The sequence below is a fragment of the Lepisma saccharinum genome, chromosome 10 (assembly GCF_977018435.1).
Source record: "Lepisma saccharinum chromosome 10, izLepSacc3.1, whole genome shotgun sequence".
In the NCBI taxonomy this organism is placed as follows: Eukaryota; Metazoa; Arthropoda; class Insecta; order Zygentoma; family Lepismatidae; genus Lepisma; species Lepisma saccharinum.
Genome location: NC_139238.1, coordinates 31,732,637 through 31,760,312, shown reverse-complemented (window position 1 = coordinate 31,760,312; position 27,676 = coordinate 31,732,637). Strand labels below are relative to the sequence as shown.

Here is a 27,676-nt window from a genome sequence, read left to right as displayed (position 1 = left end):
GCTCCCGCTTGTAAATTCATTGTATAGCGTCAATTGGAAAAGAGACAAGATTGTTAACTGGACGGTTGCATTTACATTTTTGCATGATTGTTAAAATTGAATGGGGTATTTATGTAATATGGTAAAATGGAGCGCCGGTCGCTCGACCTGTTAATTGATTAATGTGCTGTTGAATTACACCCAGTATAAAATACCTTGGGTTTGTTTGTCGTATTCATATAATGTACTTGGTAACAATCTTGAATACAGTTGTGTTTATTAATTGAATTGTGTGGCATCTTAATTTCTGGTATCATGTTCTGAACAGTAAGAATTGCGCGATAAAGAAAGTGGTCGCGAAACGATCCTAAAATTAACATAACAAAATAAGGGCGAACGTACACGTGTTTAATTTTTGCATCAGTAGCCAGAGGAACGAGAAAGGAGGTTACGTTGGAGTAATTACTATATTGATTTTGATTACAGTGAAGAAGGCTAACATTGCTATTCGCTGTTGAACCCTGTTTGAAACTTCTCGTGCACATTACGTGACGCACGTGAGTTTCTTTTGTTTTCAGGTCTCCTTCCTTTTTTTGTCTCGTGCTTCTTGTACTCGTCGCCCGTAAACTCCTGCGTCGTTGTGCGGGAAGTACGACACAGAAAGGGGAGGAATATAACTTGTAACGTGAAGAGTGGGTTTCGAACCTTATTGTACCTTGAAGGCGAGTTGCCGCTTGCCGCTTCCAGTTAATTACCGCGTGCAATCTCCCTTAGCCCCTCCCCCACGTTACAAGGTGCAACTTACTGAGGCGTCTCGCGCCTGAAGTTACACGCTGCCTCGAACTGCTTCTCCACTGTGCCCACCACACTCGACGATTTCTAATTCCAGACTGAGCACGTGTTTTACTGTTCGGGACGATTTATAACTTTCTTACGATTTTACGGTCTCTGACCCCTCACCGAGAGGTTAGAGTCTCTATCCTCCACGGAAAGTCCCCAGCGGATGTGAGGCCAGGATTACATACTCAGCGGTGTTAGAATAGAGCAAGATGGGGGCAAGACCGCGCAGTTTTTGTTCATTATGTTTTATTGAAGTTATGAATCTATAGTAACGTACGTAAAATGTAACACAGAATGCACTATACTTTGCCAATGTACAGTAAATTTCCGAAAGCTCAGTAAACAATATTTCAGCAGGAAAAAAAAAACAAAAAAAAAACATGATCGTGCAAACGCGCAATCTTACCCCTCTCTACTCTAGATATAAATATGAGAGGTGCTGGACAATGAAGAATGCCCAAATAACGTTGGGTGCTAATATACTAAACCTGCCTGATTTGAAATTACAATTGCGAGGAAACTATTCGACATTGAGCCTTGCGGTTTGCGGCATCGGGTAAACCAACTCAAAAAGTGTTGTTTGTAGTTGCTGAATAATTAGCAATGATGACGACAGCACAAGAGAGAGCGGAGTGCATGGTGTGGTATGCGGAAACGAAATCGCCAATTTCAGTCCAAAGACATTTAAGACGTGCGTTTGTACGGGAACGACCAGAAGTAAAGACAATTAAGGCTTGGTGTGATAAGTTCCTAGTCACTCCGTATGCAATGACATGTTAGTGCGCACGTGGGTCGAGATAGAGTATCGGCTAGACATTTTGATGGTTACGAGAGGAGCACACATAGAAGTGCACCAAATTAAAAAATAATAATAATAAAAAATTGAGTTGTTTTACATGATGCCGCAAACCGCAAGGCTGTATGTCGAATAACTTCCTCACAATGGTAGTTTGAAATCAGAGAGGTTTAATGTGGACACCCTGTACTGTAGTACGATTGTCACGAACATTCATGAAAGTACAAGCAAAATAGGTTAAGAGTAAGCATTCTTAACTCCCTACTTAACTCAGAAACTACATTAGTTCCTCCCAAAAGTAAAAATATCCAAAATTACTTAATAGCAAGGTCGCCCGCACATGACGGCTGGAGAAAGGGAGAGGGGGACTTTCCTCCACTGAGATCTGGAGAAACGAGTTTTGGGAGAGGTGAGGGGATGCTTTCATGGATCAACATGGAGAAAATGCAGTGGTTGGCCGGTTGCCTATGCAAATTATTAGTAGGAGATGCTTTTTGTGACTTTTCATAACTGGGGAGATAGCGTCACCCCATGCCCCCCCCTCTCTGGCCATTGCTGCCCCCCCCCCGCTTAGAAAATTTTGCGTGCGGCCTTCCTTAACAATTTTCTATTAGTCTTTGTGAAATAAATATCACAATTTGAGTGTAACAATACGTTTTTGTAGTGACTAATGTTAATGCTTTTTAGCGTATACTAACTTTGTGAAGATGATTTGAGGAAATCTGTGGCTGATTTTCTGGCGCAGTCGTCAAAGTTCGGGTCGGCTATCTTGCACGGTGTCACATACTCGGCTGAAATTAACAAGAAAACATTTGTCAATCATACAAATAAAGTCTCATAATAAATAATGTTGAAGTTTCAGTTTTGTCCTACTGACGAGCTACTTCAATTGACAAACGCTAATTAATAATGTTGAAGTTGCAGTTTTGTCCAAATGACAAGCTACTACAATTGAAAAAAACACAATCTACCATCGTACCAAGAAGAGAATAACCGCGATCAACCATATTGGCAATACATTGGAAGGTTTTTACCTGGCAAGCAGCTGACTGCATCACTCGTGCCCACTTTCGCTTGCTTGGGGTGGAAAATTCGACCACATCTTGGCAGAGCACTGAATCAACACAGTCTATTTTCACATTTACATCTTGTTTTCAACACATCTTTCATAATTACATATTCATGTATGTATGTAACTAACTAACTAAAGTAGTGCATATTGGGCGTTTCAAAGTCATACTTGGTACGAGTGTTTTTGTAGCCTCTTTTTTATCAATTGAAAATCAGTTTTTGACATATTTTGACAAATTTTTGTCGATGTTTTAGTGTTTAGCGATGTTTTTGTAAAATTTCCTATTTTTCTCTTTTTTTCCCACTCATACTTGGTACGAGCACACACAAGCATAGGTTCTATTCATACTTTTTCTTACGTATAGATGTACATGATGAATCTGCAAACAGATTTTTCCTAAGTTTTACCGTTTCCAAGATAACCCCAATTCCGGTCGCTATTTTGGATTTCCGAGCATAGGTTCTATCCATATTTTTTCTCACGTATAGGCGTACATGACGAACCCGCAAACAGATTTTTCCTAAGTCTTACCGCTTCCAAGATAACCCCACTTCCGGTTGCCATTTTGAATTTCCGAACATAGGTTCTATTCATATTTTACTTACATATAGGCGTACGTGACGAATCCGCAAACAGATTTTTTCTAAGTCTTACCGTTTCAAAGATAACCCCACTTCCGGTCGCCATTTTGGATTTCCGAGCATAGGTTCTATTCATATTTTACTTACATATAGGCGTACATGACGAATCCGCAAACAGATTTTTCCTAAGTCTCACCGTTTCCAAGATAACTAGTAGTGCAGGTGGCCCGGTTCACCAACAGAAAATGAGGCTCGGTGAGGCTCGGTGAGGCTCGCCAAACCTCAAAAACTCACTTTCTCTCCACGTTACACGCCTTATTTATTGCGCTGACGATGTTTCACAGCGTAGAAAACAGCACCAAAACATCAAAAACTCATTTTGATTATTTGGAGCCCACCAAAACCTCAAAAACTTATTTTTATTAATTGAGGTTCACCAAACCTCAAAAACTCTCATTTTCTCTCTACGTTCAGCGCCTCATTTATTGCGCTGACACAACGTGATGAGTAAATAATGCAGTCTCTTATTCTTGAAGGATGAATGCACCTTATCGTAATTTTCCAAGCCCCGGTCAAATGTTTGTATATCGTGACTTTTGTAAACCTCTCGGAACGATGTGATCTCTCTGCCACACACACACACACGCCTCTTATTATTTCTGTATTGTGACGTGTTTATTTTGGTATGGGAGGACAGAGGACACCGAGACTCGATCGACACACTAAACCCAACCTCTCTACGCGTACTCTACGTCACCAAAAAAAGGTTAAAGGTTCCAAATAACAATAGTTAAGAGTTTCGCCAATCTAGTAAAGTGGATTGGTTGAAATCTCCAAGGCGTATTTTTGTATTTTTTTCAAATATGAACACGTTAAAACTGAACTGTCTTGGATTTTTGAGTTTTGTATTCGCCCCTGAGAAAATTCTATATAAAATAACATACCTGAAAATTATATTCGCAGTAGATTGATTTTTTTGAGTTTTGTAATCACCTCAAGAAATTCTATATAAAATAACATACCTGAAAATTGTATTTACAGTAGATTGAATTCTTGAGTTTTTGTATTCGCACACAAGAAATTATATATAAATAACATACCCGAAATTCTATTTACAGTAGATTGAATTTTTGAGTTTTGTAATCACTCCAAGAAATTCTATATAAAATAACATACCTGAAAATTGTATCGCTAGACACTTTTTGATTTCTGTGATTTTTTGGAGAAAGCATAATGGCATCCACCACCAGTTTCAATCGAAAAAATGATAAAACTGAATGTGTTACTTGCGAAAAATTAATATCTAAAACTAATATTAGCAAGCACAGGGCAAGATGTAGCGAAACAGGCTCGAGAATTAATCGTTTGTTACCTTCTAAGTCTTGTGCTCGATGTGGAAAGATGATCAGCATTGCAAATTTAAGTAAACACCTCAAAATTTGCAAACCATCGATCGAACAAGGAACATTGAAAAGGAAAATCGATAATCCAGAAACGGAAGCTTCCACTTCCAAACAAGTTAAATTATCGGATGAACGCAAACCGATTAGATCTGCATTCAACGACCAACTCCAGGATTTTTCAATTAAGTCAGAACCAGGCCGTGACATCCTTAGTTTCTTGCATGAAACGAAAACCTCTGTACTAAATATTCTAAAAAATAAACTTGAAAATAATTCCATAAAAGTATACGTTGTTCTGTTTTCTGAATACGAGAAAGTTGATGGCACAACGAGTATTTTTTATCATCGTACAAAAAACCAGACACTTTATTTTGCTGACGTCGAAAATTTGGACAACTTTTATTATAAAGTTTCCAAAGAGCTGGTTAAGAAACACGACGATTTCGAGGCTAAAGGGTCGGGATGGGCTTTGTGTGGAAGTCCTCACACGTTAACCGTTTACGTGAACCGATTCTCGCCTCTTCGCGCATCCAGCTACGTTCCTCTTCCACCGAACATTCAACACAAGAGGGCTGTGTTAAATATACAGAACAGTGATAACAAGTGTTTCCTTTGGTGTATATTGGCTGCACTGCATTCTGTTTATTGGTCAAATAATCCAGAACGGGTTTCTTATTACAAGCAATACGAGTCCGAGTTTGAAAGTGTAATGTCTGGCATCGAATACCCGGTGACATTGTCGGATATAACAAAGTTCGAAAATCGTGCCGGAAAACGCATCGCTATTAATGTATATTCCTTCACGTCAGATAAACATGTCGTGCATCCCGTCAGGATAAGCGATATCGACGATGACGATGCTCGTGTGATTAATCTCCTTCTCATTTCCAACGAGGATGTCTATCATTACACGCTAATTCGTTCTCTATCACGTTTGGTCAGAAGTCAAACTACCAAGTATAAACATTGCATCGAAGTTTGCCCGAGATGCCTAACTTGCAACGTTGTGAGAAACGTTTCTCACAACGTTGCAACGTTTAGAAAGTCGTTGATTTTGTTTCTGTATTTTCCGTCGTTGGGTTTCCTCGTCATGTCGATCGTCGCGAATCCGAAATCGTCACTGTTCCAGCAAGAAGAGCAGCGTTCCGAAAATTGATTGATCAACAGGCCGTTGAGTTTAGATAACATGGAAGGTAGAAATTCATGATCTGCCGTGCGGTGTACAGTCTCCATTGTTTGCTTTCGGAAACCAAAGAGATTCATTGTCCTTGCTAGTTATTTATTGTGTATGTGATAATTTGAGACAGTTAAAGTTTTTTTTTATTTTAGTTATAGTTATTTAAGTTTATTTTTTTTCATTTGCATTGCCTACAATTTTTACTAATTTCTAAACGATAGTGTCCCCAAGGCAACGTGTGGATTCCACAAGACAAAATACATCTTTTATCGTCATGCGGATCTAATGCTACTTTCCTAACTTCGTTTGTTGTAATCACGTGGTCTACACTTTGGATTCTTTGTTCTATACTTAGTATCGTCGATTGTGAGTAAAGGCAATCGATGTAATCGTGGAAGGTGAGTTTGTTCTCCACCGTATTCTTGCCCACACCTTTTGCTTTCTTCGTGACGCTACTTTCTGTTCTCATGGCATACATCTTCGAACGCAAACCCGCGAACTCGACAATAACATCACCGTTACATTCATCTTTCAGTTTACCTAGGACTTTTTTGTTACGAGATGGAATTCCAAATCTGTTGGGTTGAGGATACGCAGAAGTATCGAAATACTCAAGCATGGAAGGACTTTTTATGTCTTCGTATAGGTTAGGTGTTTGTATGCTGTAAATGAAGCTGTCGGTGTCCGTGTACAAAAGTGATATTTTATCATTGTAGAAGGGTTTCATCACGTCGTAATGAAATTCGAATATGTAAAGTTTCGACAAGTCGAGAACCATTGCGCCAACGTAAATTGGTTTTCTGAATTTCATCAATTTTATATCTAGATTGAAAAGTGCCAAATTCTCGTTGTAAATTTTTCTCGACTTGAATCTAGGATCGGCTATCCACTTCCGACATTTATTCTTATCGGAAATTAATTTCACGTCTACGTGCTTTCTAACATTCTCCATGGTCTTTCCGTACACCGCATTGTTCATTAATTTAAAAAAGTCCTTGTCTAAATCGGAAGTGGCAGCTGTTCTATGTTGTGTGTTAGTTTCTATGTAAGGTCTTAACCACGTGGAATGTTTAAACTTTAGTATTCTTCTAACATTTACTATCTGAACACCCTTCCCAATCAAAAACCGGAGATTCTTGTAGTGGACGACGTATCTCTGTTTAGGGTCCAATGTTAACAAAAGCTTGTCTTGAACCGAGTCGGGTGGACATTTGATTTCGGGAGTCGGAGGCAAATCCGAAAACGTGTCGTGCAGGTGGTCGGAGAATTGGAGATCTACCTCTGCGAAGAAACCACACTCGCTATCGTCGAAATGAATAATATCTATCGAAGTGGGATCTAACCATTCGAATCCCCCGTAAGGAAGTTTTTGAACCATGGCATGTCCGTAGAGATTATTAACGTCGGCGTAGAAGATGTAATTCGATGCTCGATTTGAATCGTAATCTTCTTTCATGTGTACGTTATTAGCTTTTGCATGTCTCTGTACGCATTGCACCATTCCACCTCGTATCCCTCTTTCGATAAATAGCAACATGTCAACGTCCGATATCAGTTCCAGCTTGACCTTTGTCTGGAATAACATTGCCGACCACGCTAATCCCGGTAGACTGTAGAAATACGCTGGATCTAATTTATAAATATTCGTTGCCGTTTTCCTGAACGCTTGAAAAACATCCGCGAGTATCGTCACGTCTAATTTTAAGTAGGCATCGTGGTAGTCTCCGAGTGTCCTACATTCTAATTTCTCCCACATGAGTTGCGCGTGTTGGTATTCTTCGTCCGTGATTCCTTTCTCTCTGAGTCTGCTGTAAAATTCTCTTGGAAGTGGAAGAGCGTCGTCGTTAAATTTAGAACCATCACTAACATATTCGTAAGGATAAACCCCTTTACGTCTAACGAGTTCTATGTCTACGTTGGGAAAACTAGCTCTAGTTATTTTGAATTGATCGTCGGTGAGTTTGTTCGCTAAAGCATCCAGACTTGCAGAGAGAAATCTATACGAATCCAGGAAGCGCATCTCGATGGTATTTTTCGTTCCCGGAATCAACACTTGCTTGCTGAGACTAATGTAGCGTTCTTCATTCTCGGCCAAGACACCTATACGTTTCGGATCGTAGCCAAGATGTCTCACCAGGTGGTGAAAATCATATCCGCTTCCGTTGTGAAAGAATATGGGGATGAATTTAGGTTTCTGGATTTTAAGATTGCACGTGTTGCAAATTCCACCTATGTAGTTTCCGCTGAAATGATCGTGGTGGAATATTTTTTTGTTCTCATCAGTGAAACTTTGATCACATACCGGACACACCTCAGTGGAATTGTAATTTTGAAGTTCATTTTCAGTTAAAGGTGCCATCGGTTTTGATGTAAGCAGTACGCTACCAATTACCTCAACCTCCTCCACCATTTTTTCCAGAAAGTGTTCGATTACATTTGGCCCGCGGTATATATATGCCTCATTTATTTTATCACGTCGCACAACAACATAGCCGAAACTGTTTGGTTGATGAAGCTGGTACGGCGTTGTGGAGGAAATTTCAGGATCCGGTTCGCAGTACGAGAGTGGTTTCAGGAACGCCTCGAAATCTGCGACGATGATTGCGGGATGTTCCAACAATGCCTTGTGCATTTTGAATTCTTCGACTTCGTTCGTTTCGGGCATCAACATTCTAGCCGGTCTGTTGTTGCCGCAATAAATTTTATGTTCGACAAGTTTATCGATAGCAATTTGACGTCCGGTGTAATTTCGATAATCGAGTTGTTTTCGATCGTCGAACGTGGTTAGGCATCTCGGGCAAACTTCGATGCAATGTTTATACTTGGTAGTTTGACTTCTGACCAAACGTGATAGAGAACGAATTAGCGTGTAATGATAGACATCCTCGTTGGAAATGAGAAGGAGATTAATCACACGAGCATCGTCATCGTCGATATCGCTTATCCTGACGGGATGCACGACATGTTTATCTGACGTGAAGGAATATACATTAATAGCGATGCGTTTTCCGGCACGATTTTCGAACTTTGTTATATCCGACAATGTCACCGGGTATTCGATGCCAGACATTACACTTTCAAACTCGGACTCGTATTGCTTGTAATAAGAAACCCGTTCTGGATTATTTGACCAATAAACAGAATGCAGTGCAGCCAATATACACCAAAGGAAACACTTGTTATCACTGTTCTGTATATTTAACACAGCCCTCTTGTGTTGAATGTTCGGTGGAAGAGGAACGTAGCTGGATGCGCGAAGAGGCGAGAATCGGTTCACGTAAACGGTTAACGTGTGAGGACTTCCACACAGAGCCCATCCCGACCCTTTAGCCTCGAAATCGTCGTGTTTCTTAACCAGCTCTTTGGAAACTTTATAATAAAAGTTGTCCAAATTTTCGACGTCAGCAAAATAAAGTGTCTGGTTTTTTGTACGATGATAAAAAATACTCGTTGTGCCATCAACTTTCTCGTATTCAGAAAACAGAACAACGTATACTTTTATGGAATTATTTTCAAGTTTATTTTTTAGAATATTTAGTACAGAGGTTTTCGTTTCATGCAAGAAACTAAGGATGTCACGGCCTGGTTCTGACTTAATTGAAAAATCCTGGAGTTGGTCGTTGAATGCAGATCTAATCGGTTTGCGTTCATCCGATAATTTAACTTGTTTGGAAGTGGAAGCTTCCGTTTCTGGATTATCGATTTTCCTTTTCAATGTTCCTTGTTCGATCGATGGTTTGCAAATTTTGAGGTGTTTACTTAAATTTGCAATGCTGATCATCTTTCCACATCGAGCACAAGACTTAGAAGGTAACAAACGATTAATTCTCGAGCCTGTTTCGCTACATCTTGCCCTGTGCTTGCTAATATTAGTTTTAGATATTAATTTTTCGCAAGTAACACATTCAGTTTTATCATTTTTTCGATTGAAACTGGTGGTGGATGCCATTATGCTTTCTCCAAAAAATCACAGAAATCAAAAAGTGTCTAGCGATACAATTTTCAGGTATGTTATTTTATATAGAATTTCTTGGAGTGATTACAAAACTCAAAAATTCAATCTACTGTAAATAGAATTTCGGGTATGTTATTTATATATAATTTCTTGTGTGCGAATACAAAAACTCAAGAATTCAATCTACTGTAAATACAATTTTCAGGTATGTTATTTTATATAGAATTTCTTGAGGTGATTACAAAACTCAAAAAAATCAATCTACTGCGAATATAATTTTCAGGTATGTTATTTTATATAGAATTTTCTCAGGGGCGAATACAAAACTCAAAAATCCAAGACAGTTCAGTTTTAACGTGTTCATATTTGAAAAAAATACAAAAATACGCCTTGGAGATTTCAACCAATCCACTTTACTAGATTGGCGAAACTCTTAACTATTGTTATTTGGAACCTTTAACCTTTTTTTGGTGACGTAGAGTACGCGTAGAGAGGTTGGGTTTAGTGTGTCGATCGAGTCTCGGTGTCCTCTGTCCTCCCATACCAAAATAAACACGTCACAATACAGAAATAATAAGAGGCGTGTGTGTGTGTGTGGCAGAGAGATCACATCGTTCCGAGAGGTTTACAAAAGTCACGATATACAAACATTTGACCGGGGCTTGGAAAATTACGATAAGGTGCATTCATCCTTCAAGAATAAGAGACTGCATTATTTACTCATCACGTTGTGTCAGCGCAATAAATGAGGCGCTGAACGTAGAGAGAAAATGAGAGTTTTTGAGGTTTGGTGAACCTCAATTAATAAAAATAAGTTTTTGAGGTTTTGGTGGGCTCCAAATAATCAAAATGAGTTTTTGATGTTTTGGTGCTGTTTTCTACGCTGTGAAACATCGTCAGCGCAATAAATAAGGCGTGTAACGTGGAGAGAAAGTGAGTTTTTGAGGTTTGGCGAGCCTCACCGAGCCTCACCGAGCCTCATTTTCTGTTGGTGAACCGGGCCACCTGCACTACTAGTTATCTTGGAAACGGTGAGACTTAGGAAAAATCTGTTTGCGGATTCGTCATGTACGCCTATATGTAAGTAAAATATGAATAGAACCTATGCTCGGAAATCCAAAATGGCGACCGGAAGTGGGGTTATCTTTGAAACGGTAAGACTTAGAAAAAATCTGTTTGCGGATTCGTCACGTACGCCTATATGTAAGTAAAATATGAATAGAACCTATGTTCGGAAATTCAAAATGGCAACCGGAAGTGGGGTTATCTTGGAAGCGGTAAGACTTAGGAAAAATCTGTTTGCGGGTTCGTCATGTACGCCTATACGTGAGAAAAAATATGGATAGAACCTATGCTCGGAAATCCAAAATAGCGACCGGAATTGGGGTTATCTTGGAAACGGTAAAACTTAGGAAAAATCTGTTTGCAGATTCATCATGTACATCTATACGTAAGAAAAAGTATGAATAGAACCTATGCTTGTGTGTGCTCGTACCAAGTATGAGTGGGAAAAAAAGAGAAAAATAGGAAATTTTACAAAAACATCGCTAAACACTAAAACATCGACAAAAATTTGTCAAAATATGTCAAAAACTGATTTTCAATTGATAAAAAAGAGGCTACAAAAACACTCGTACCAAGTATGACTTTGAAACGCCCAATATGCACTACTAACTAACTCTGTGGCCTTCTTAAACCCGAAGGTTTATGGCTGCAGCAACACAAGCCTGCCATCCGTCCCTATCCTGGGCAAGATCAATCCAATCTTTACCATCCTTACCGATTCCCTTTAGGTTCATCTCAACGTTATCCCTCCATCTTTCTCTTGACCTTCCTACAGGTTTCTTACCATCAGGTTTTCCAACAAGAATCCTGTAAACTCTTCTTTCCTCTCCCATTCGTCCCACCTAAGTCTTCTTCATTTAATTATTCCAATAATATCCGGGCAAGAATACGAGGAGACAAGTGAGTGGAGAAGGTTTCATAATTTAGAATATGTAGGCCTATGTATGTGTTTTTTTTCATGTTTTCTGGCTACAAAGTAAAATAATTTAAAGAAACTACATTAATACATGTAAAATTGTAACTTTGTGGGTTCCAAATATATACGATACCTCCAAACGACGCCAAATTTAATTATTTGCCGAAATTCTCCAGCACATTTATTCAAAAGAGACTTTTACACATACATTTAGCACACTATTATACTAAGTACCCGATCTTGTTTTTTTCCCATTCGTATGAGCGAGGCGGAGCGTTTAGTACAGATCTCTACCACGCCAAAGGTTCGAGTTTAACTTAAAAATTATAAATACAATTGTTATATCTGGTTCTGATGTTAAAGAGAATAAAGAAGTAGAGAGTGGTATTATTTTTTTTTTTGTATTAGATTCTTGAATAGGATATCCTTGTGATTGGTATAAAGTGGACATTGAAAAATAACATGATGAGTATTTTCCTGCTCTATCTTGCATTTACACATAGGTGAATTAACGAAATTAATTTCATATCAATGGTTATTCAATCTGGTGTGGCCTGCCCTTAATCTTAGTATTAAAATTAAAAACTTTCCAGGTATATTAAATGTATAAAGCCATGGAGTCTTACTGTATACTTTTAGTACATTATTGTATGAATGACCCACATATGTAAAATTTTGTTTAACCCATATCTCCCCCGGGGGCCTCCCCGATGACGCAGTGGTAGCGTCGTCGCCTTGTAATAAACAACTTTAAAATGTAGGTCCAGTCCCGATTAGCCTTACTGTGCACAAAGTGGACTTAAAACAACAAATCAAATCAAAATCAAAACCCCTATCTTCCAATCATCTTGAATTTTGTTTTTAACCCTTGGTAACAAATCTGTATGTGATAGTACGTAATATTATTCGTTCTATGGTACGCTATTCATGCTTGTTTAGAATCTTTATCTGTCAGTTCATTGTCCTTTCTTTTGTCTTTTCAATGTATCATTATTATTAATATTATTGCTGTTTCATTCATTGTTCCAGCTGACTTTATACATGTATATGTACTAAAGATGAAAGCGACGAACATTAGATATCTATGTCCATTATTTTATACATATAATCCTTTTTTCTTTCTTATTTTTATTCAATTTGTATTTTTGTATTCAACGTTCATCCATCATACATGTAATCAGGATATGTTAATATATTCCATTTGTACTTCACTTTTCCTTTACTTTGTAATAATCACCCAGACAAGGATTTGTTGTAAGAGCGGCCCTCGAGGCCGAAACACTCCCGCTCTAATAAAGACGGTATTATTTTTATTATTAATAATATATTGGAATTCTGAATGTGCTGGTATATATGCAAAATGAATTAAAAAAGAGGTACTTACAAAATTGTCCAAGTGCAGCACTTAGTGTTGCCATTAATGTGAAAGCAAAAATCCCCTGATTGTACTCCATAGTTGGTGTAAGGATGAACAGGACCCAACGGCTTTCCTGCAACAATAGTGATTTTCAACATTCTTACTCTTCCGCATATGCGTCGCTAACAAACGGACATATGTTTTACAATCTTCGTTAATTGCGTCACTTGTCAACTTTTTACGATCTGGTATAATTACGAGGGGCGATCAGGTTGCTCTGACCCTAACATAGAAAGAGCGGCAATGGGGTTTCAATTTTTTTTTTATTTTTCAACATACTCCCCTGCAACTCCAATGCACTTCTCCCATCGATGCTCCAACGCGTGGATACCTTGCAAAAAAAAATTCTTCCGACTGGTCCTCCAACCATGAGTTTACAGCTCTTATCACCCCAGAATCATCAGAAAAGTTTTGCCCACGAATGTCATTCTTCAAATGTTTGAACAAATGGAAATCACTGGGGGCCAAATCTGGTGAATATATTGGGTGGGGCAGCAATTCGAACGATGCATCTGCGATAGCGGCCCTCGCAATGCGTGATGTGCGGACAGGTGCATTGTCCTGGTGAAGGAGCACACCACGGGTCAACATCCTACGCCTCTTTTTCTTGATGGAATCACGTAATTTCTTGATAAGGTGCCAGTGATGGTTTGGCCTCTTTGTAGATAGTCCACAAGAAGGACACCCTTGCAGTCCCAGAAAATTGAGGCCATCACCTTCTTGGCTGACGTTTGCACCTTGAACTTTTTCGTTGGTGGAGAATGTGGGTGTTTCCACTCCATGCTTTGTGATTTTGTTTCTGGGTCGAAGTGATGGACCCATGTTTCATCTATAGTTACAAATCGGGCAAGGAAATCGTCTATATCAGCACGAAACTTGTCAAGAAGTTCTTGACTGATGAGCACTCGGGTGCGCTTCTGATCTGGGGTGAGGTTTCGAGGGACCCATCTTGCAGCAATTTTTTTCATTTGCAATTCCTGGGTAATTATGTTTTGCACAGTGCCATATGACAGGCCACACATCTCAGCAACATGACGGATAGTGACTCGACGATCCTTCAGCACGATATCGTGGACTTTGTTAATGTTTTCGGTCGTCATGACAGTTTTTGGTGCTCCACCTGCATGTTCATCCTCACACGACTCTCTCCCACAATTAAACTCACGCCACCATCTCTTCACCATACTGTATGAAGGAGCACTGTCCCCTAATGTATCCACCAAGTCCTCATGAATTTTCGATACCGTTCACTTCTTCTTCACAAAATATTTGATCACCGCTCTCACCTCAGTTTTCTCCATTCTGGCACATTGACACAACTTCACTCAGTTAAACCCCTGTAAAGAGAAAACTGTACGCTACTCAGACTTGCAATTCAGATTGAAAGCATATAAAGGATCACTAAACAATAACAAAATAAAAAATCAATCGTGACGTCATTCCTTCTATGTTAGGGTCGGAGCAACCTGATCGCCCCTCGTACATATAAATGTTTTAAATACCGTAGTATTTACGCTGTCGACACGAAAAAAAAGAACTGAGGAGGAAAAAACTTATAACGCAACTTCTTCCCATCTCTCCCACCTCACCTCTTCTCTCTCACACGCACACTCACACGCACAAACTCACGAAAAACTGTCTGGCCTTCTACCTGATTCCAGGCTGTCTACGTCATGGTTCTGACTCAATTATGAAATCAGAGACGGGGTCCGTTTGCGTCTACTAGAAAGGTCATCCAACTCAAGATGTTGATCCAAAGGAAATAATTGGATAGGAGAAAGGTTGATGAACGAGAGATGCGTTCAAAAAGATACAAAACTGTTATTAGTATAAGAGTAAAGTTCATGTGGTACTTTTTCCTGTCTCTATAAGAAGAATGATGAAAGAAACTGATTGAAAATTGTTTCAAAAACAATTCTGGTGTTGTTATTGTTATCATTGTTGTGATCATTATTATTATTATTATTATTATTAGTAGTAGTAGTAGTAGTAGTAGTAGCAGCATCAGCAGCAGCAGCAGCAGCAGTAGCAGTACATTAAATTTAACACAACATATTGGTATCTCTGTTCTAATTCGATACATTGCACAAGAATTGGAGTCACTACAGGGTGATTCAAAAGTCCGGTACCAAAGATCAACTCCGTTACTGGTGCAGAAAGCTAAAACTGGAGTGAGGGGAAAGTTGTTGGAGAGCAGTGGCGGTGATTAGTAGGGCAAGCCCCCCTCACATTTTGCAACATTTTACCCCCGCAGTATGATCTCTTAATGCTATGCTTTGTCTACCAAGAGAAAATACTGTTCTTGCCCCCCTAGTTTTGATATCCGATCGCCGCCGCTGTTGGAGAGATATGGTTTTAATGTAATATGCTTCTTGTTTCTCTTTTTTTTCCTGTTTTCCTACCTTTTATTCTTCTTCTTAAGTCTATCTTCCTTCCAATCTCTACTTTTCTATCGTCTTTTTCTCTATTTGTTTCATTCCTTTTATATCTTACCTTTCTCGCGACTCCTCTGTCTTTTGATTTCTTCCTTCCTCTCTCACTTTCTCTCTCTCGTGTGCGCTACCCTGTTTCATTCTCTTTCTATCTATCTTTTCGGCTTCTTCTTACATTCTTTTTCCTTCTCCTTCCATTCATACTATTTTCGTTCTCACCCTGTGTCGTCTTTCTTCTTCTTTATATGTTCATTCCCTCCAAACTCGCTTTCTCTTGCCATCCCTGATGAGGTTTCAAACTCGTAAGAACTTCAATGACAACGACAATGCATTGCAGCCACATCAATCTTCCTTAGGGATGCCAATTACACTTTGATTGTAAGTATCGTCATTAATTCTCAATTTACCTAGTACAGTACAGTATTGCGAGAAGTTAAAGGGTCCATTAAAGACAACGCCGTCCTAGGCAAGACTTCATCCTCAAGTAACGCGTGACAAGTGTTGCTAACCGCTTAGTAGGTCACAAATGGTTCCCACAATCAATCAATTAAATTTCTCCTGAATTTTTAAGGCCTTTCATTAACGATGTGTGTAAAGTTAAAAACAGCATGGAATAACTATAAAATTCAGAGCACAAACCGTACTGAATATAATGGGAAAGTATTAAAAAAAAAGTTGCTTTCAACATTTACTTATCTGGCGGATCTAGTAGAAAATGCCTCCCAAGGATGTAACAAAAGTAATAATAAATTTGGAATAAAATTGGTTTATTTTTATTAGTGTACAATAGTTAAAAAGCATGATAACAATTATTGTTATTATTCCTACCCGGTGGCTCAGTCGGTAACGCGTCTGACTACCATGCTAAAGGTCCCGGGTTCGATCCTCGGCCGGTTCAAATCGGGAACTTTTCTAACGTTGGAAGCGGCTCCGGCGCCCACCCAGCGTCGAATAACGTGGGTACCTAGGGGGAAACCCTGGGGGGTAACCACTATCTGCCTACACTTTACTTTGCTACTAGATATTTGCATGCTAAGTTGTAGGAAGTGCTACATTTTCAGTGTGTGGAATTGAGAGTCATTTTTGATACGAAGAATCGGTCAATGGAGTAGTGGGAAAAAATCACCTCATGTTTGAATTATACCCCCCCCCCAAACACACACACACACAGGATATCGGCTGTGGTTTTTATAACGAAATTCTCGTATAACATGACGAATTGTGTCAAGAAAAACTGGAGCATATTTACATCCCTACGGATCTTGGAAGAAAGCCCACGTAGAGATTGGGAAGTTTTGTTACGACAAAATTGGGATGTGTAGTAAATTAAAATGCAGAGTCCTACCTTGTGCTTTGCACCAGGTCATGAAGGCGTTTAGGGGGTGTGGAGTTAGGGCCCCAAGCTTTCTTCATCAGGCCGAAGGTGGGGCTGATGTGGTCATCACCACGCCCCTGGCCGTCTTACCACCCTTTCCATCGAGTTTCCTACAGGTCCTCACTTTATACGACTCTGGGTGACCGCCGGAGCCACTTGAACAGGTGGACAAAATTCCAATTCTCCACAGTCGGTGATCGAACTCAGATCTCTCGCATGGTAATCAAACGCCCTAACGACCGAGCTACTGCGGCACATATAGTATAGTAGCCTTTATCATTAAGGCAAGAATTGTTTTAGCGTTTCGTTCAACGTTTTAAGCGAATCACTTTCGAACATGTAACGTGTAGCTCTTGTCGGTTCTGCGACCTGGCTTGAGAACAGGCGATTTTCTGACGAACAACATTCCACCTGACAAGTCACGTGACTTGCCTATATTTCCTGTGTCTGTAGGCTATTTGCATGAAAGACGAGTTGATCTTGAGACAGGCAGAATCACCCGATCACCTAAAGGTGCAATGTGTGTTGCCTACCCTTCCGGCATTATTTCCTGCCATTAAAGTCTTATGGGGAAGAACTTTTTTCCACCACTGTACACAGCGACGGAAGCGTCGTGTCCATGGTTCGTAGCAGTGCTGGAAGGCTTCTGCTGGAATACCCTACAGCTCGTTGGTTACGCTCTTCTGGATATTTTCCAAAGCACCAAAATGGCGACCTTTCAAGTGGTGGTTGAGCCGGGGGAATAAAAAGAAGTCTCTGGGAGTGAGATCCGGCGAATACGGGGTCTGAGGAACCACAGGAATGCTCTGTGCTGCCAAAATTTAATTGATGGAGACTGCCATATGACATGGGCCATGTAGTGGTGCAGCATCCAAGTGCTAAAATTTGATGGACGGTAAACCTGTTCAAACTCACTACTGATCTTTCTCAACGTCAATCGACAATCTGACCTAACAAGAGACCTCGCTGTTTTCACATTGCCGTCCGCACGAGGTTCGTCTTCCACTTGTTCTCGGCCTTCTAAAAAGGACTTGTGTCATTCTGAAAACTTGTGCCCTGGATAGGGAATGTTCTCCATAAGCCCTTTGTAACTTTTTATAAATCACAGTAACAGATTCGCCAAGATTTACACAAAATTTGATGACAAAATGTTGCTCAAAACTTTTACCAGTCCATATTCGTAACGCACCTCGCAAGCACAACTTCACATAGTAATTAATATTGTTAACCTAATTGCCATGTGAAGGGGAAGGCAGCGGCGTCGTCGATTCGTGCGCAGTGTTCCCAGTCTCATTCCTTTTCTGCCACACCTCGTATGTACGTACCGTATGTATGTATATACAGAAAAGAGCGGGTCTGGTTTTAACGCGTCCAGGTTGTAACAGAGCTAATAATTTCGGTATTATTTGGTAGATGGCGTTGGAATTTTATTGGTGTTGGCATTACTTATTAATGCTTCAGTTATCCGTTCGGCGGGAAAAGTTGTTGTTACTTTAGGTGACAGAGCACTTTACCTGTTTTTATCAGAATAATGCTGTTGTTTGTAAATTCGTAGCAGATAGGTTGGATAAGTAATCACAGCATGACTGAGTGCAATTTCTATTGATTGATTGATTGATTTAGTTTATTTTACTTCGCGTTTTGTGCCTCTTGGCTAATTTGCGAAGATGAGGATGAGTGATGAAAGGATGAAATTGATGAATGGACATTCACAAACAACCAAGCCCGACCGGGATTCGAACCCGGGACCCTTGGCGTCGCAGCGCTATGTGCTAACCGCTCGGCCACAGGGTCGGGCGAGTGCAATTTCTAGTGCTGAGGGAAGAATTGACTATCATTTTCAAGGACGATGTATGCCATCAAAGTAAGGATAAAAATGGCGACTGCACTATGGGGAAAGTTGTAACAACAGGTCATAACTCTGATTAAGACGACTTAATTTAGCTTATTTTGAGGCAAATAACTTGCTAATATCTTAATTTCTATTGAGAACTTAATTCTGTGGAGGTGTGATGGACCCGTCTACTATTTTAAGAGTTATTGTGAATCACTTAGCCAATTTTTCTGATGGATATTGTATTCGCACATTTTCTGTAATATGTCACTGTTGTTTCCCGTACGTTGATGTACAGTGGTGGAAAAAAGTTCTTCCCCATAAGACTTTAATGGCAGTAAATAGTGCCGGAAGGGTAGGCAACACACATTGCACCATTAGGTGATCGGGTGATTCTGTCTGTCTCAAGAGAAACTCGTCTTTCATGCAATAGCCAACAGACACAGGAAATGTAGGAAAGTCACGCTACTTCTCAGGTAGAATGTTGTTCGTCAGAAAATCACCGTTTCTAAAGCCAGGTCGCAGAACTGACAAGAGCTACACGTTATATCTCCGAAAATGATTCGCCTACAAACGTTGAACGAAACGCTAAAACAATTCTTGCCTTAATTACATAGGCTACTATACTATATGTGCCGCAGTAGCTCAGTCGTTAGGGCGTTTTATTACCATGCGAGAGATCTGGGTTCGATCACCGACGGGGAGAATCTGGATTTTGTCCACCTGTTCAAGCTGCTCCTGTGCCCACCCAGCGTCGTATAAAGTGGGTACCTGTAGGAAACTCGATGGAAAGGGGGGTAAGACGGCCAGGGGCGTGGTGATGACCACATCAGCCCCACCTTCGGCCTGATGAAGAAAGCTTGGGGCCCTAACTCCACACCCCCTAAACGCCTTCATGATTTGGTGCAAAGCACAAGGTAGGACTTTGCATTTTAATTTACTACACATCCCAATTTTGTCGTAACAAAACTTCCCAATCTCTACGTGGGCTTTCTTCCAAGATCCGTAGGGATGTGAATAGGCTCCAATATTTCTTGACACAATTCATACATGTTATATTTCCTTATAAGAACAACAGCCGATATATTTTTTGTGCGTGCGTGTGTGTGTGTTCGAGGCGGGGGGTATAATCCACACATGTGAGGTGATCCTTTTCCCACTACTCCATTCTCAGAAATAAATCTCAATTCCACACACTGAAAATGTATCACTTTCTACATCTTAACATGCAAATATCTAGTACCCAAGTAATGTGTGGAAAGAGAAAAATTAACGATTTGTTTCGACACTGGAAATTTCGTAGTTTATTTTTTCAATTTGAACTGACATTTGTAATATTCATTAACAATCCCAACATTGATAAAAGAATAGATTAGTCGTTCTGCTACTTTCAATTCTTTATTACCGTAGTCAAGTAACTATCTCTCTCTCTCTCTCTCTCTCTCTCTCTCTCTCTCTCTCTCTCTCTCTCTCTCTCAGCTTTCCCGATGGCGCAGTAGTAGCGGAGTCGCCTTGTAATCAAGGAGTCCCCGGTTCGATAACCGGTGGAGACACATAGTGGTTCGGATAACACTTTAAACTGTAGATGCAGTCTCTATTAGCCTTACTGTGCATAAAGTGGACCAAATGAAAATAAATATTAAAATCACCGTAACTCTCTACAAAGCCAGAGGATCCAGGTTCGAAACCTGTTGAGGCTTAGATGTAGCATTGCATTCGTATCATTACCCATCATCTTCATCGCCGCGATTATCACAAGAGGTAAAAATGCGACACAAAATAACCCAAACAGAAGCTTGGAATCAATCTGAATATTGGTTACTTTGGATACGTGGTAGAATTGTCTTAAAAATCACTTCCTGTGATGTAATAGGGTTTTTGATTAGAGACCACAATAAGTAGTTTCACGTTCACCACACTCTTCGTTGTTTAGAAATCGTAAGGAAGAAGTATCTCTAAATTTCCGTTTCACATGTCAATGAAACTTTAACATAAGTTCAGTGTAGGTTACAAAAGAGATTTACAAATTGTTATGATATCTTTTAAACGTCACGAAATCTAATTCCAATAGAATACGATACTACTCCTTACGTTCCTATAAATGTTCACCATTAGTCTGGCGAAAAAAAAGTAACGAAGATTTCCGTGTTTCCTTGAGCAAAGACAAGGCGCCTGCTTGGAGCAAGCAAGCTAATAACAAGGTAATAGAAGTTGAAGGAAATGCTGGAATAAATTATATCAGAAATTGAGTAAAAACAGTTCTCATCACACATAGGGCTATCAGATCACTCTTCAGCGGAAAGTAGGACAAATTGTCTCAAAATGTTGGACACAAACGAATTTGCAGTAAATATAATAGGTTACTAGGACATCTTAGCATTTAACGAGAATATGCCACATCTTCAGCTGAAAAATTAATGTTGAAGTGAACGGTTGAGTTCAAATTTCCTCAACTGCTAATTAATAGCACGGTGATATGTGATTTCAAATTGTGTATGCAAGTCAGAACGTTTTTCGTCGAGGCGGGGCCAGGAAGAGAAAACAATTTGGGAAGGAAAAAGTTCACAATTTCGTAAACAAAGTCTGGATGTTCTTGTTTATTGAAATGTAAAAAAACTACTATACACTGGGAAAAAACAGAATTGTGTGCCTTATTTCTCCAATAAGGACTGCGTATGTAATTTCTGAAATGAAACTTGTTAGCCTACTTCGAACAAATTACCGACACTTATAGTATCGATAAAACTTCACAAATGAAGCATTTTTATACATATATCCGGACGTTTCCGGATCTAGAAAACCGGGAAGTAATTTCTGAGCTGGGACTGTAATTGTTTTCCCGAACATCCAGTAGCAACCATGCACACTCTTTGATTTAAGCATACTTCTCCAAGGAACCACGTTATCTTAGACTCCCCTCAGATTTTCTGTTTCTCCACCTAATTTGAAGTTACGTGATGCCCAAAATACGTATTAGACATTTGAGACTACTTTCAAATTCCTTCCGGAGACCAGACACAACTACCGTATCTAGGACACGTCCGGTAATAAGAATGATTCTTATAACTTTTTTTTTATTTTCTCATTTAGCGTCGTTTTTCTTTCACCTTTTGCTAATCGCTTAGCTCGCAATTTGTTTTCTGCAATACATTTTAAATTACCGAGAAGAGAAGGACTGCTGCTAACAGGTTTTTTCTTAAGTGCATGAACAATTGTTTGGAGGAAAAGGAACGCGCACATTTGAGAGACAATTTATATGATTTTTACTGTTGGTATATACTACGTATATGTATGTGTGTGTGTGTGTGTGTGTGTGTGTTGTATATATATATATATATATATACATATATGTATGTATGTATGTATGTATATGTGTGTGGGGACGGGGTGTATATATAAACATACCCATCAATGCAATAAAATTTAAACAAGTGAGATGAAATTACGTTTTTCTTTCCCGCCTGAACTATCATCAAGGCCTTTGACCCCCCCACCTCCTAATGAGAGGGTCTGCGCACGCCTATGACGGGGACTGGCACTTTACGTAGGTGTAGACTCGCTTCGTACAATTTGATGATATCGCGATTACGTAATGGATGTGCAGCCACTTAACTGAACCCCCCAAAATTCCGATTTTATTACTAAATTCTAAATTAGCATAATATCACAGAGTTTACTTATTCGTAATATGCGTCGCTTTGGTGCACTTTGTTGATGGTTTATTAATTAATGTTGCATTAATCAACATCAGGTTAATCGCAGCAGGCAAAGTGGAGGGAAAATGACAATGAAGCAGAACGAGGTGGCCCTTGGTTCCCGATTATTCAAACTTTGTCTACATGCAACTGAGTAGCTGCGTGAAATCTCTGAAAATGTCATTTATTAATTTCTTAATTTTGCTTATTTTATATTGCTTTTCTAGCACTTGCGTCAACAAAGGCGATGAGGATGATTAATGAAGCTATGAAATGGATGATAGGACATGATGATCCATGTCTTACACAAAATTCTAAGTTGGGACTAATGAATTTCGATTCGTCTTATCATTTGTCAAGTAGTTACTTTTAACTCCAATCTTTTTGCAGGATTCTGGGTTGACAGCATGTGTGTTGCGCGATAATGATTCGATGAAAACATTTCCTTACGTGTAGCTGTTGTTAAGAAAACAAATTCCTGAAACTTTTTCTTGTGGTCTCACGGCACCTAGCTGTTGTTTGTTATGGCTGGGCCTGGGGGTATGACTCACGCTGCTGTCAATACTCAATCGTTTCCGAGAATCCAGGTCCGCCAGGCAAACCTAAGCGACAATTTTGTTATTTGGGTTGGATAGACAACAGGCTTTAAGATGTTACGATATCGTAGGTCTCGTGGCCCAAGAACTACTTTCTCTGACTGTACAATCATGGACATAAATAAAGGTTTACATATTTTATGTTTTGTCATCTATATTCAGGCATACACGTATGTGTGTTCATTCTATGAACCCACTCAGTATTCCAACCAATCCTCTTGGTGGGGCAGGTTGTAACAATTACAAGGTTACTTTTGTTCTCAAAAACGGATCATAGTTTCTTTGCAGTTATTGCATATTTAACTAGAAATATATAGTTTCTTATGTGTAAAATTTCGTTTAAGTACTGCCATGTATTCATCGGCAATATACTCGAACAAAAAGTGTTATAACCATAAACACTTTTATGTCGCCCCAGTCGAATTTGTTCATGTTACCATTTGAAAATTGAAAGTGCAACATCTGCGTGTGCATACGTTATCTATGACTCGCACAAGTTTGAGAATGTTCGAGAACTAATTTAAATTTCTTTAAGACAACAAAATTAATCATTGTGTAAACGGTTTTGGCTTTGAAAAAATATATTAGAAAGGTATGTTATTTACAACTTTAACTATTTTATGTAAATATTGACAACATCTATTTTACATGTCGTAATTATGTAAATATCCACCAAGTTTCGTTGTTTTTTTTTTTTTTAAATAACCGTGTAGTATAAAAGGAAGCAGTTTTTTCTCAGCCCTGGCCCATATCCATGGTAACGGTTGAAGTTTTTGAGTGCGATGACGTGTAACCGGCCAAGTGAATGCATCACTTCAATGTGAAGTCACGTGAAATGACAGGACGACAGTGCTGCAGTATGCAGATATTAAACACCATAACAAGAACAATGTCTAGATGAGGATGTGTACTACAGGGTGTGGAAAAGGAGACACGATAGCCACTAACGCCGTCAAACGGTTGGGCGGGAACTTTACGACACATACCATGAAGAAGTAATAGGATCTGAGTTGATTATGTCCTTTGCGATTAGTCCACTCTTGCTACGTCTCTTTCGTGGGCAAGTTAAGGTAAAGCTCCACGTTATTGGCGCCACTATGCTACGACCCTGGGGGTACGTACTTAAATGTTATTTACCACGGCTACAGAAATATCTTAATCTCAGGGGATAGGTTCTTTGTTCGAGAATTCCAAATAAGAAAGCGTTTTATAGCCAAGAGGATATAGTTAAATGCGGATCTATATTCTGAAAACTATACACAATACAGAGAAAATATATAGCGAAACTTGTATATACACATTGAAATATATATATATATATATATATATATATATATATATATATGCTGTTCCAAATTTACGTCGGTTATATTCTTCTTAATTATATATGAATAATTGAAGGGAAATCTTCTTCTTCTTCTTCTCGTAATTTCTGGTAAAAGGCTTCTTCTTCCTTCCTATCTTTGATTTGAGAAAAGGCTCCTTCTTCTTTTCTTCCTTCTATTTTTGGAAAAGGCTTCTTCTTCTTTTCTTCTTTCTATTTGGGAAAGACTTCTTCTTTTCTTCTTTCTATTTTTGGAAAATACTTCTTGTTCTTTTCTTCTTTCTATTTTTGGAGAAGGCTGATTCTTCTTTTCTTTCTCCTAATTTGGGAATAGATTTCTTCTTTTCTTCTTTCTCCTTTTGAAAAAGATTTCTTATTCTTCTTCTTTCTATTTTTTGGAAAATACTTCTTCTTCTTCTTTTCTTCCTTCTATATTGGAAAAGACTTATTCTTCTTTCTATCTAGGAAAAAGCTTCTTCTTCTTTTCTTTCTTCTAATTTATTGTCTTTCCTTTTAAAGCGTAATCTTATTTATTACATATATGCGCTCGCTTTCCCCGCTTCTTTGTCATACGATACAAGCTATACTTATATAAAGAGTAGGGTCGACTAAACTGACAGTAGCGCCACCTCCTATGTAACGACCAAAATGGAAAATAGCCCAGGATCGCTAACAGGAAGCGCTGCCTATGGCCCAGTGCGTCTAATAAGAAGCGCAACCGTAAGTGCTTCGGGGCATCTAATTGAACACAGCGCCACCAAGAGACGGACAAATATAAAAGCTGACGATGTTCTCCTCGTCAGAGGATCAAATAGGATAGAGATAAATTTCTGAATTCATTTGTTCACTTATTAACTTTCATGATTGTTTCATGTACGAGCATGTTCTTATTTATCTTAATTTGCTATTTACAACATTTTATTCACTCATCCTATAATTTTTATACTCTTCCTTTATATATTTTGCATTTACTATAATATATATAATCGCTCTTATCCGCTCCTAGTTTCTACAATGAGCTCTGCTCTTTTCTATATGACGCGCTGCCATCTATCGTTGCTCTCGGGAAACAGTTCCTCCTTGCATTTTTCATTGTGTCGTCGGAACTGGTACGTGACACTCAGAATTAGTTCACTTCATCAAATGATTTACTAAATCTTATCAATTTACATTGTCGAGTTCATTATTTGCGTTCTTTTTGGTTTAGTTTCAACATCTTCTCCGAAGAGAAAATTATGCTCATTTCTTCGTTTTCCTTGTCCCTGTACATTCAGGGTCAAGGAAGTCAGTAATAAGGTGTGTTATATACAGTGTACACCTATAGATTGAATTGTATCTTCTCCAAATATGATGTATCAAGAAACAAACTGCCGGAGAACTAAGTGAGGTGAGTGTACATTTTTATATTACTAGTGGAACCAGAAGCAAAGAAACCTGCGCAGACTCGCGACTTCTGTGCACCGTACTCCAGTGTGGAGGGGAGGGGGAGAGTGGAGCATACTCTCTTATAGCCCGAGTTGAACGGAAGAGGAGGAAGAGGAGGGGAAGTCAGTTTACTTCCAGAAAATGGTATGAATTTCTGGAACCACAAAATATAATTGCGATCCACACTACTCCTTACCAACCCTCGAGTAATTTAGTAGAAAGGTCTAATCAGGAGATAGTCAGATTGCTTAGGACTTTTTGTCATGACCAACACAATGCCTGGCATAAGTGGATAAACCAAATTGGTTGGTTACTGAACTGTTCAGTCTCTAATGAAACTGGTTACGCTCCTATCGAGCTATTATTTAATAAACCTGTGTCTATTAATGTCTTAAAACTATTCGATTGGCCAGATGAAGAACAAACTGAACAAGGTGCTTTAGAAACTAAACTATTCCTAGCCGAAAGAAGGAATCTTCAAAATAATAGAACACGGGAATTCAAATTAAACCCCCGAGAAAAGAAATTGAAAGTTGGAGATTGGGTATTGGTGAAAACTCATAAATTAAGTTCAGCTGACAAAAATACTATCTCAAAATTTTTTGAATGTTATACTGGACCTTACGAAGTAAGGGAAATAAGCGAGAATACTACTACCTTATCCAAACTTGGATCTCACAGTTCAAGTGAAAAGGAAAACGTAACAAATATAAAATTATTGAATATTTTACCAATTAGAAAGGAAGAATTGCTAAAAAAAAATGGAACCTACTGTATACCCTCTAACAGCTACCCGATGAAAAGAAAAAAAAGGAAGAAGAAGAAATACTAACTAGGTAACTGGTTGCTATGACTACCTTATAAATAACCATACAAAATCATGGCTGAAGATCAGTGGATGGAAGACTTTTCCCAATCCTACCAAAATTGGTTTAGCCAACAAGGAGGATTAGCAGAGAATTCTGAAGAAAAAAGTGTCAGCAATGAAGAGCTGAAGGAGGAAATTATAAAAAAACCGAAAAAAACAGGAAAAGATTACAAAAGGAGTGCTCTCAGCTATAGCCTTTTGCCAAGGACTCCTGAAAGAGAATGCGGAAAGCAAGACCTCTAAGATCCAAACTTAAGTTCTTCAACAACCTACTTTAGAGAAGATATTTCAAGAAAATCAAGTTCCTGAGATCATCCTGTCCATAAGGGATCCTGGAGTTCATTCGGAAGAAGATAGATTGCAACTACAGTGGAACCTAGGCTCACTGTTAAATTCCAAGGATGACCTTCTGGTAGTCAACTCTATTTCAAAAGGAATCCTGCATGGGAAAACAGTAACCGAAATACAGAATATTTTGAGTAGAAACTTTAGAAAGGACCAGGAACTAATTAAGAATATCTTTGAAAATTTATCTACTCACAAAATTTTTCCAGTGCAACAGTGCGTCAGTACCACGATAGGAAGAATTATATTGTTCAAGTGCATAGTTGCCTGCGTCTGGTTGTAATACTTCCTTCAGTTCTTTGCAGGACGCACTTAGTTACAATACTTTCAGTTTTTCGCACAAAGTTTGGAAGTCTCACAATTTACCTTGGTAATTACAGTAAGTCATAATTACAGTAAGTCATAAATAGTCTCCTAATTGCTTTGAAGAATTTATTTTCAAGTCTGTTTGTTTCGTACATTTTATTATTATATCACTGCCTGTAAAGAAGTGATCAACTAATTATTGCAAACCGTAAACTATTCTAATATGTATAACATTGGAGATTTTCAAATGCTGCGTATTTACACATCCGCTTCGG

General features: G+C 39.0%; 1 protein-coding gene across 1 annotated transcript in view; it reads right to left on the bottom strand.

Moving 5' to 3' along the window:
- LOC145994310 (protein takeout-like) overlaps positions 1–27,405 on the bottom strand; it is a 376,069-nt gene extending 348,664 nt beyond the window's left edge. The window contains exons 1-3 of the mRNA XM_083130413.1: positions 27,292–27,405; positions 13,169–13,274; positions 2,314–2,406 (exon numbers count right to left, since the gene is read on the bottom strand). Of these exons, the coding sequence (XP_082986539.1) occupies positions 2,314–2,406; positions 13,169–13,238 (163 nt within the window). The 5' untranslated portion in view covers positions 13,239–13,274; positions 27,292–27,405. The remainder of the gene's footprint in view (positions 1–2,313; positions 2,407–13,168; positions 13,275–27,291) is intronic.
- Positions 27,406–27,676: the final 271 nt, after the last annotated feature.